At 34.3% G+C, this 11,915-nt stretch overlaps 1 protein-coding gene across 1 annotated transcript; it reads right to left on the bottom strand.

Annotated features, from left to right (window-relative positions):
- LOC107629161 (two-component response regulator-like PRR37) lies at positions 3,853–11,915 on the bottom strand. Its single transcript, XM_016331872.1, has 12 exons — positions 11,779–11,915; positions 11,571–11,630; positions 10,174–11,063; positions 9,281–9,442; positions 9,043–9,176; positions 8,520–8,681; positions 6,951–7,131; positions 6,419–6,866; positions 6,282–6,309; positions 4,973–5,743; positions 4,295–4,368; positions 3,853–4,192 (listed from the first exon to the last, which is right to left on the bottom strand). Exons 3-12 carry the CDS (start codon positions 10,511–10,513, stop codon positions 4,126–4,128), a joined length of 2,367 nt encoding a protein of 788 aa, XP_016187358.1. The 5' UTR covers positions 10,514–11,063; positions 11,571–11,630; positions 11,779–11,915; the 3' UTR covers positions 3,853–4,125.

Raw genomic sequence — 11,915 nt, 5'->3', positions numbered from 1 at the left:
AAAAAAGAGGTCAATATCATATTTAATTATCCAAACAGTTATCTTTACATTTTAAAATACAAGAATTTTAACTATCATAACCTAAATTTCCTTGTGATTATAATGTATTTGATTGTTTGATAATAAAAATTTGTAAAATTTATACCATGTTAGCAAATTAAATATGTTTTTTTCTGTATAAGCAATACATTGCCACATGAGGCAGTGTTTAATTTAACCACCGACTCTTTTATCTTTAAATTTTATAATAAACATACTTAGTTGGTTGAATAAAAATCCAAAGCTCTTTTTTATAATATATTATTATAAATTAAAGAGAAAAAGATAAATAGGTCCCTAACTTTTTACTCTACGAATATTTTTGTCTCTAACCATTGAAAAATACTTTTAAGTCCCTAACATTCACAAAATTTGAACGGACCAGTCCCTGACAGAGGCATTTGGACGGATCAGTCCTTGATGGAGGCATTTGGACGGAGGGACTGATCCGTCCAAATTTTGTGAAGGTCAGGGATTTAAAAGTATTTTTTAATGGTCAGAGACAAAAATGTCCGCGAGACAAAAAATCAGAGACCTATTTATCGTTTTCTCTAAATTAAAATTATATTCATTTTCTTCTTATTAAAAAATGGCTTTTTGTTAGAACATGTGTCCGCAAGAGGTTCCTTTTAGTTTACGCTGATAGGGGAGCAAATCTTTTATTCAAGTAAACATTGATTGATACCGAATTGACTAAGGAAGAAAATTACTTAATTTTTTTTTTTTTTGGGTATTCGAAAATTACTTAATATTAATGTATTATTATAGCACACTAAGCCTATATAGCCAGCCACCTTTATTATTCTTTTGAAAAAACAGAGATCCTATGAGATATCCATATCCCATTTGTGCCAATGCAAGGGAAGCTGATGACGAATATGCCCATATCTCTGTCTCCACCTCACTACAACTATAGCTCTTAGTGGAACAAAGCAAATTTAATTTCATTTAAGGAAAAGTATGAGGAGCCAATGGAATATTTGTACAATTTGTATAATGGAGGATTAAGAAGTATTAAAGATATAATTATTAGTGTTATCTTTTGCCATTAGCTGAAGTTTTTTGGATGAGTGGTATCATAACATGGTATTAGAGCTCTAGATCCAAAAAGTCAAGAATTCGATCATTAGTAAACTCCAAAATTAGTTTACATTTTTGGGAAGATGTTTATTATTCCAGGACTCTTCATTTAATTTACATAGCATTATAGTGCATGTTCGAATTATTAGTTTCAAAGATAAATACTCGCATGCAATTATTTTTATTATATGAAATTGATAAATGAAAGATGTTAAATAACAACTAAATCATCTAATGATTTTCAATTAATAACTTTATATAATAAAGACAACTGTACTTGAATTTTTTCTGCTAGTTTTAACTTTCAAACTATTTATAAACCGAGTTTGTCTTAGATATTTTAACTTTTAGATTTTGTCACAGTTGAAAACCTTCTTAACAGATGTTTTTGCTAAAGTGTTTACGTACCTTAGAATTTTGAGAATTTATTATAAAATAAATGTAAAATCACTTAAACTCACTGAAAATTTAAGAATTATTTATGTCAAACTGTAAAGAAAATGGAGTACTATTTTCAAATGGTTAACAGCACATATATGATATATGATATATGAATGGAAAATGGAGAGAAATATTCGCTTCTATTAATTTACGTGTTCTTAGCAAAAAAATATATCAACATTTTAAAATGACAAATCTATATTATATATAAAGAAAACATAGACGAAAGTTGGGTATACATTTTTTCAAAACATCTTTCATCATATATATAATTTATAAAAAAAATATTTGAATACACGACCTTTTGATTTTAATATAACATACTTACTGTTTTATTTGATTTCAAATTCATTATTATTATTGGTAGATACATAAGTACTTCATAACATCTTAATTACATTGGTAGAAATAGTATTTGAACCTGAAACTTTGTACAAACTTCTTGCCATTATATCGTTTTGTAAACGAATTGAAGTTCCATTGATTCAAGTATTTCTTCCAAAATTAACTTGGTTAGATATTCGTAGCTTGAGGTTGTGGTTTCTTTAAGCAACTTTTTTTCTTTAAAACCCCACAAAAAGCAGAAGTGGAAAGTGGAAACTGTGCCTATTTGGGTTGCCAAAGCACGAACTTTATTTGTCCTATGGTATTTTGGCTATGTACTCGATTTAGTGAAGGGATTCTCCAACCCACCATCATTTTAATGGTAGCGCCAATATGGCTAATCAATGAAAAAGTGCATGTGCTCCACGATGGAGGGTATGGACCTTTGTTTAGTTTAGGGTCAAAGAAAGAAGAAAGAAAGAAGGTACCTCTATTACTAGCTAGCCCACTTTGAATCACACATTTTAGTGTTTTACCCTAAATATGTTACTTAAACATAGTATAACCATGTCAATTCGAACACTTTATTTTTAGGGTAAAAAAAAAATGATCCAATTTACCCGTTTTATTCCCTATGTAGGGCCGTAGGGGTATTATAGCAATGCAACTGGATTCCCAACAAGAGATGATGCCCCTCTTTCGATGGACGTAGGTACATGGAATATGGGCAAGTGCTTAATAACCAATAAGAATGTTTGTGCCCTGAGAATGTACTACTATAAATCTGCTATGGTTCAGAGTTCAGACATCATTTATGACTAGCAAGTGCTAAACTCCAAGGAAGTTGATGAGCTACAAACATATATAGGTAGGTAGGTAGGCATCATTAGGTCGGCTAATGAAGCAAAATAGCATTGGTTTGTAGTGTGGTCCCTAATGTTTCAACGAAACCAATTGGATCTAACAACTTGCTTTTAATAATTTTAGAATCCAATCCAGAGAAGAATGGAAAAAGGAAGGAAGGAAGGAACCCTCTCTGTTGCATTCCAACCAGCAAATTGAGAGCGGTGACATGACATTTCAGAGTATCATAAGAAAATGATTGAACATACAGGGATTCAAACTAAAACAATCCTTGCTAGGAGCTATAGGTATCGTTTAGTTCCATCTTTTAAAACAAATGTTTGAAAGAAAATAAAATATGGACTAAAACTTAGAATTGTCTTTATGATAGTCTTTGTATTTTCAAAATAAAAATATATTTAAAATAAAAAACCGAAAAAGTGACTATTCAAATAAAAAAATATTGAAGATATTTTTATGTAAAAATATGAGTTAAATGACTTATACGTGTCATATTACGGTTCACAAAATAACTGATTTATATTTAAGAAACAGTTCAATTGTAATATAAAAAAAAAATCGATTTAATCATTGAACCTCTATTTCCAAACGAAGACAATTCTTTTTTTTTTTTTTAATATGTGTTTCTCTCTTTAAAATAAAATAAAAACCCCCAAATTTTACATTTCTGTCTCTTATCTGTCAGAGTCAGAGGACATGAAACCAAACACTGAATAACATAATTTATTATTGACTTGTTTGTGTGTCAGCTTTTTTTTAAAATAGTAAAAATTTAAAAGAGGAGTTTTGCCATTTGAAGACAATCTAGAAGAGTTAGATTTTCTTTCATTTGGATGAATGTGAACATGGTTGAAACTTGAGACATGAAATGGACTTGGTTTTTGAGGTTTGACACATTTGCCTTACGTGTAATTCACACACATGCACATGATTGAGACATTCCCCTGAACCTCACGCGCTTCCTAGTCATGAACACATGGCAAGGTAAACCCTCTCCCATTTCGTTTTCAACCACCATAACTAAACTTTAACTAATTCCACTTCCACAAGACCTAACTCAGAAGTGGGTCTCTACTCTCTAGAATAACAGTTAGCCACAGAGAATGCACGCTAACATGATAAAATTTATTTCATCAGAGGTTAACCTGTCCAAAGGCAACCACTTCCATGGGTCCATTGGAGTTTTTACAAGTTTCACAGACATAGTAAATAAAATATAGAGCAATGTCTTCAGGTCTCAAATTAATAACGGTGTCTCTCACACAACAAAGGTAGACCTACTCACAGATTTTTCTAGCACAAACCTTCAAAAATCTTTGGAGTTGAGCGTGTAAGTGGCTAGTTTTAATAAGAAGCATCTTGCGGGCTCAGCTGTTGTCATTGGAGAGCATCGCTTGAATCCATGTTGTGGCTTTGTATATCTTTTTCTTCTTTGGGGTCAGACCTGAAGGGAGAAAAAGAATGGACAGAAGTTAGCCCAGCACTTCCATAAAGATGCGTAAAAAAGAGAAAAAGATTAAATTAATTCAAGAATGTGGCAACATACGCTATCCGTCGAACAAATTGTCCACGGATTCGTGGCCGCTGTTCGGCTAGCTTTTTCCGGCTGTGGTATCGAACCTGGAAAGAGTAAAGGGAAATTCCAGAACATTGAAACAAGTCAAATTTATGTTAGCATATAAAACGTATGCACCTAGTAATAATGAGATCATGTCATTGACCTGAACATGAACAAGCATATCTTACAACGAAAATAAATTTTAGGAAGATATCTTCAGGGTAAATAAGGCAGAAAGAATTTGAAAAATTAGCTGAAATTTAAATATGCAGAATGGAGAGTAGAACATTAGGCCACAGAGAGATAACATCCATGGCAATAAGAATGGATCTGCTCAAGTGAAAATTTACATAATCCAAACGTTTTCACCAATCCAGGTGAAAAGCCAGATAACAGCGCTTGTCAATGGTAAACATAACCGAGGCATACGAAATTTTCATACAGGATATTATCATAATAGGATCAGACTCTTTCAAACAAGTAGATCTTATTAACAGCATCTTCCATCTTGGTGGGACTTCCATGAGCTATCAATCCAACTAGGAATTACAAGATGAGCAGCGCAGAAAAAAAATCCTTAATACTCAAATTGAAAAATTCTGCAGGCTACAAAGATTTCAGCATATAACAGATATATTATGGACAATGTAATTAGGAATAAATCACCTTCTTCTCAAAGCATCTTTCTTTTCTCTTCTGACGAAATTTTGTCAAGGCAGCCTCTCTCAATGCCATTCTTTCTTCATCTGCACCATTCCCAATGTTTTTCCTATCATTGCAACCTCCTCCATTGCTCCCACTTGCTACATTACCGTTTTCCACATTCATAGTTCTAACTGTCAAGGTGTTACTGCATGCATCCTGTCCATTGCTCCCATGATCACTCTCAGCAGCATTTCCATCTATGCCGAAATTTGCAGCATTACTTTCTGCTGGCCCACCAAAGACATTTGATGATACACATTGCTGGGCAGCCTTGGAGGAGCCTTTCATCGAGGGATCATCGTGACCTGACCGGAGATCTAGAGCAGCTTTGTGAGCGATGTGATTGTAATGATGAATTTGATAGTGATTTTGCTGGAGTTGTAATCCTTGTTCAGAGCATTCCACTTGTCCTTTAACAATTTCTGCATATTCTCCTTGGGCAGAAATTTTCTTTTGAGATGAAGTGATACTATTGTGCTGCACAGTTTGCAATGCGGAAGAATTAAAAGAGCCAATCCCTCTTGCAGATTCTGGCTTTTTGTCCAAAGTTTCAGGTTTGGTCCCAAGACATGCATTAGTGGAGGCCATGTCATTGGTGTTGTTGCTCCCATTAGACTGCTGATTTGGAGGAGTGCTGTTTGAATGAGATGGGAAGTTGTGTAATGTCTCTGCATTTGGTGCAGCTAAGCTATTGTCAAGTGGTGAACAGCTTCCAACATTTCCAGTTTGAGCCTGATAAAAAGCACAGATAAAATAAGGTTCGCACTAGGATAGAGGTTTGGAGCTGGACACTATTCTCCAGCAACCCTACTGGCATTTACTAGCCAACCAACTATTAAGTACTAAGAGTCACAGCATGTTTATCCTTTCTTAATCCTGTATGTGAGAACTATTATGATAATTTAGTTATTCTTTTACTATCCTGCTCCTTGTTGGTTAGACATAATTGCACATCATATCTGACACATATCAAGGAGTATAGCAATAACTACATAAGTCCACAAGATGACTGGAAATTGGGCAGAAATATGCATATGAAATACAAAAACCTTAGGATGTGTTTGTTTTATGTTTTCATTTTCAGTGTTTTCTGTTTTCAAAATTTTGTTAAGGAAAAAGAAAAAACAATGAAAACAATAAAATCCTGTTTTCTGTTTTCACCACCAGTTTTCTCTCCTTGAAGAGAGAATATGAAAACACAAACCAAATGCACCCTTAATTTCTCTCAAATATATATGGTTCCTGCTGTTTAAGGACCACAAAACATCACCTGGTTAGCAGAAGAAGCAGTATTATATCTGCAAAAGGAAAAAAGAGAAACACATTATTAAGTACTAACCAGTATAATACAGCAAATATTTATACTCATGAGTCATAAGGTAATCATGCTAGAAGATTTCCTCTTACTTTGAGAATGCCGACAGATCTGAATGTCTCAAAATATTGCATTCATCACTTGTGACAATTTTAGCATCTCTTGCTTCTCCAAGTCTTTTCAAAGTCAGTTCAAGGGAAGGATGCTGTTTAAAGGAACAACTTGCTTTAGTTTGTGAGAAACCAGAAAATCCATTTGGAGTATTCAAGTCTCTGCTTTCAGCCTGTGGACTGCTGCTATCAGTAACATCAACAACATTCATAGCCTGATTTTCCCGAGGCCTGTTTTTATCGCTGTTGAAATCCAGTTGTCCTTTTTCACAGACATTAATATGTCCCTTGTTGAGTTGCTTACCATCTACATCAGACATAATATCTATCCCTTTACCCGAAGGATTGCTAGACAACTCCTTGGGTGCATGCTCTAGTTGCACATTCAAAGTTATTCCCATAGCTAAATCTTTACCCATTGCAACATTATCTGTAAAGTGACCAAGAGGTTTATTTGGGTAAAGTATGCAAATTTAGATAGATATGTGATAAAATATATACTACCAATTCATACCAAAATGGTCAACCAGTTCATGGCACTCTTTTTCTGTTGCATGCATCCACCTACTACTAGCTTTTTCAGGCTTTGTATGCATCACTTCGGCACACATGCTATCAGGGGCATCAACCAATTGTTTATGAGGTGAAACTGGATAAGAACTGCCAACTTGAACTAGACACTTAGTCCATGAACTCTACATAAAATAGGAGTGTTACTATGATTTTTTGGGTAATTACATGAAAATTAAATCATTAAATAAGAACTCACAATTTACGAATCCCTAGAAAAAATATTACTTGTTTATTCATTTTAGAACAATCACCGACAAGTCATCAAAGAAGTCGTATTGACATATCAATATGAAATGTTATATCCACTTATGGAATTCAATATTTTATTTTTAGAGGAACTTATGAAACACCTAAGAGCATGCACCATGGCATCATATCCCTAGTGCCTCCAACATTTAGAGCATTAATCAATAGATTTTAGACAAAGAAATGATAAGTTATGGATAATAAGACAGTTCAATGACGCTTGTTGTAATGGCTAATGGACTTGATCAATGAAAGATACCCTGTATTCATGCCTTCTTTATTGATCACTCAGGTTAACTACCAAAAATAACAATTTAGACTCTTTGCTATGTTCGGGAGTTCAAAAAAGGGTGGAAGAGAGTCATCAATAATGGAATGCAATGGTCAGTTATTGGGGAAGGTAACAGTGGAAAAAAAGTATAATTGTTTTTTTTTCCTCCAATACTAACCCTTTTATATTATGGGTGTACTTTTTTATATGTACATTTAATAAGGGTGAAAGCTATGGTGTCCCCCCGGGGGGCCTTCCCCCAAAATTTGGTGGGTCTCTAAAACTCAATGTTTCAAGAGGGGGGGCACTCTCAACCCTCTCCCACCATCCCCACCAAATAAAACACTCCCATACACATTTGAAACAAAACTTGCCGCCCTTCCGCTGAAACTTTAAACCTGCTCAAATACATCCCATAATTTTGATCTGTCATAGTACATAGTTACAGACCTTCTACACCTATACAACTCCTCTAGAAACTTTAAACCCGTTTCCCAGGCACCAAAATTTACTACAATTGAATTTATCCAGTTCAATTCCTTTTCTCTTATTGTATATTTTGGCTCTCAACATGTCGGAGTGGGAAAGTCCTCTAAAAAAATAATGAGATTTTACACTAAATAGAGGCTAGATGTTTAATTTTATCCCATAAAACTTGTTTATCTGAAAAATTAACAATAAAGGTGCATAAATTGCACTAGAACCAAATGCTCTAAATAATGGCGTATATTGCACATTACCACATAGGGATTGGCATGCACACAAAGGGATAAGTTCAATTGTGGTATTGAGCTTGAGCATGTTATCATATAACATATAAATGGATCGGGATGCATTTTTGCAAGGTTTATCTTTTGTATTTAGCCTGTTTTTGGTTTCTTTGTACGAAACCTTATCCTCTTTTCCGACTGGATATTGCTATAGGTTTACCTTCAGATAGAAAAGTTTTTTCTTTCAAAACACATCTATTTAAGTATGAGAGTTGTCCAATACCTGAGTGCCACTTCCATTGTCACTTCCATCTCGAACAGTCAAGCCTCTACTTCCACAATCATTCTCATCACTGCTGTCAGTATTATTTTCTGAGGCATCGTTACTTCTTGTCTTGGCAGATTTTCTGTTATGTGTCCCACTTTCGCTCCCACTACCACTAGACTGAGGAGCATGTTAATCCAAGTTTAGAAGTGACAATCATTTTGACAAATAAACTTTGATATCTAAGTTATCAGTGAAAAGACCCACAGATGAATTATCTTGCCACAGAAATACGGTAAGCTACGTTAATTCATTACTGCTTCTTTATAAAGGAATAAATATATGTCTAGTAAATCCTTAGATCAGTTGACCATGATATTATTAAACGGTGAGCAGAATAGTTTGATATTCAAGCTCGTCAACATATGATCCATAATATAAACTGGAATTATGTGCAAATTAGATAGGTTTTACATGACAATATATCTACAGCTTTTTTGATACATCAATCTCTACATAAAAGAAATGTAAAGCATCTCACACTGTGGCATCTTCTCCAAACGTGCTGCCAGAGGTTTCTAAGTTCATTCCTCCGAATAGGTTTCACTAAAAAGTCAACTGCACCTTTTGACAAACACTTAAACGCTATGCCCATAGAATCTTGAGATGACATCACTGCATTTCAACGTGAATGGAAAACAAAACACCAGATGAAAAATAATTACTGAAAACACATACTTAAGTTTTGATATAAAGTATAAGTTTGGAATGGGACTTACTAATCACAGGAATATTTTTCAGTGTTTTGTGGTTCATGATCTTGCACAAAAGACCTATTCCAGATAAAATCGGTATAGCTACCTCTGTAAGGACAAGATCAATGTGATTTCCTGGATCTTCTAGGATTTTCCATGCTTGAAGACCATTGGAAACAGCAGTGACTGTAAATACCATAGATAAAGAAAATACCGTTTTAAGAATTATCACCTTCATTGTTCAAGCACTTTTCCTTAAAGAAAGAAAACTAAGCTTACATCAAGACCAAAATGTTAAACATGTTATGAAAACCACCCCAAGGCTTAAGTCTTTCCATTTATTAACAGTTTTTACATGCAAAAAAATTTATTGAAACTAATCCTTGCACTGGAAACTAGGGAGTATTATCCTCACATTTTAAATTTGAAACTAAGTACATTATGTATAGGCTATCAAGTTTCAACATAATATCCATAACTATCTCTCAGTTCACTAAGGAAACATGTAATACAGATCAGCACAGAGGTTAGATACCCATACTGAAATTTCCCACTGGGTCCGAAGCCAAGAATATGCAACTGCCAGAATAAAGTAAATTTATAAAGAATGCACAAGAATTGAAACTACCCAAAAAAGAGTTACAAGATTACTGACTTGTATGTCAGAAACTATACTTAACAGACTCTAAGCTATAAGTTGTTTTCTCAGGAGCTGATACTTAGCAGTTGAGCATCTGACTTCGGCAAAACAAAGCTAAAGACTATCAACTTTTTTCCCCTAGTAAAATTGGACTGGATAATAAAGTCATGTTTGTGTTGTTTTTGTGTCTCGATCATGTTGGAGTTACAAGTGGACAGAAATGCACTCCAGTGCCAAGGAACGATTAACCAGAAATAGGAACAGACAACATTAATACCTTCATAACTACAATTTCGTAAAAGAGCTCGGACAACATGGCGTGTTGAATCATCATCTTCCACCAGCAGAACTTTTATGGATCTTATAGGGAGAAATCTCTCCCAGCATATAACTGGTCCTTGAGGTGGTTGTTGCGAAATCTGCATGCTGTCATGGACTTGAATTTGTCCCCGCAACCCATTGTTTCCATCCCTGGTTTGTCTGTTAAATCTTGTGTTATCATCATTTGATGACCCAGAACCCAGCTCTCCATTAACTACTCCATTATTGAGCCTCTTATTGTCAAAAAACTTATGATTTTGTTCTGCCAGACCTCTTTTCCCAACATTATTGCTCATTGGACCACCCTATATCAACCACACTCAAAAAACATGGGTGAAGAATTAACAGGATTACACAAATGCAATACCCTCATCAATTCACCCATGGATTCTCCACATCCTAAGCACTTCAACTATCAACTTCTGCAAACATTAACTATAGTTATCAGTCAAGTCAAAACTTTATCAAACATCACAATTCTGAAGGACAGAATACCCTATACCTGGGGGTACTCCACCCAAGAGAGGCTCAAACAAAATAATACACGTATAAACACATCACACATATCACAAACAGTAGTATCAGCAGCTGCTAACAGAATATATAAAATAAAATCCTGAATTGACTATACAAACATAAATGTCCTTTGGAAGAAAGTTAACATAGAAGTTTAAAAAATTCATACCTCCAAACTCCAGCCCCCAGACAGAAACCAAAAGCCCAAAAACTAAAATTTCAAAGCAAATTTAATGAAATGGAACGACAACCTGTTCCTGCATCAAAGAACCCTCAAAGCTTCTGAGTCCTTACTCAGCACAAAGTTTTACTTTCCATTCATACGATACCCTGAGAAACGAATATAACAATTAAACTCACTTACCATTCCTACAGAAACTGCAGACGAAATCCGACATGACATGCATGCATAGTGAGACTGGTCACATATTATTTTACAGGGAGACATCAGCAGGGACTTCAGAAATTCAAACAGTCAATGGCATATTCATCAAGACAAAACATACCACAAGTTTCATAAACCATAATCTACAATACCTTCTTCTTTTTTTTCTCTTTAATAAATAGATTAATAATAACAACAACAACACAAGGACCACCAAAAATCTGACAAGCATCTTCTATCCTATGAAAGAAAACTATAAAACATTACACAAATTCAGATATAGCAATAAAGCTTCTATGTCTTAGTATCACAAATTCAGAATTACAATCTAAAATAAAATTTCTCTTCATTATTTTCTTTTTCCTTTTATGATTATTCTTTTCCATACACAAAAGCTAGCTAAGAATAAATCATAGTAAAGTGAATTACAGATGTGGCGTGACAGAACAGACCTTCAAAGCTTCACCGTGGAGAACCAAACCTCCATTTTCTCGCAAAGCTCGATTCAGCAACTTGGAAAAATCAAAGTTCCAAATCCAAATAGAAACAAAACAAAAATTAAATAATAGTCAAAGCTCCAAATCTAGTTTTAAATATCAAAAGACCGAAAATAAAAATTTAAAGAAATAAACAAATTCAGCAAGCAAGCGAGGTTCTAACATTTATCAGATGCAACAACCTCTCTTCCGTAAATTTTCTTCTTCCTTTTTTCTCCTCCTCCGTTATTCTGCGAAAACCGAAAAATGCTTTTGCGCTGTGTTTGTGTGTGGAAAAATACTTGACTGGCAGAGAAATAG

Source organism: Arachis ipaensis, chromosome B03 (genome assembly GCF_000816755.2).
Source record: "Arachis ipaensis cultivar K30076 chromosome B03, Araip1.1, whole genome shotgun sequence".
Classification (NCBI taxonomy): Eukaryota; Viridiplantae; Streptophyta; class Magnoliopsida; order Fabales; family Fabaceae; genus Arachis; species Arachis ipaensis.
The sequence above is the reverse complement of the archived record's forward strand: the minus strand, read 5'-3'. Positions and strand labels throughout refer to the sequence as shown.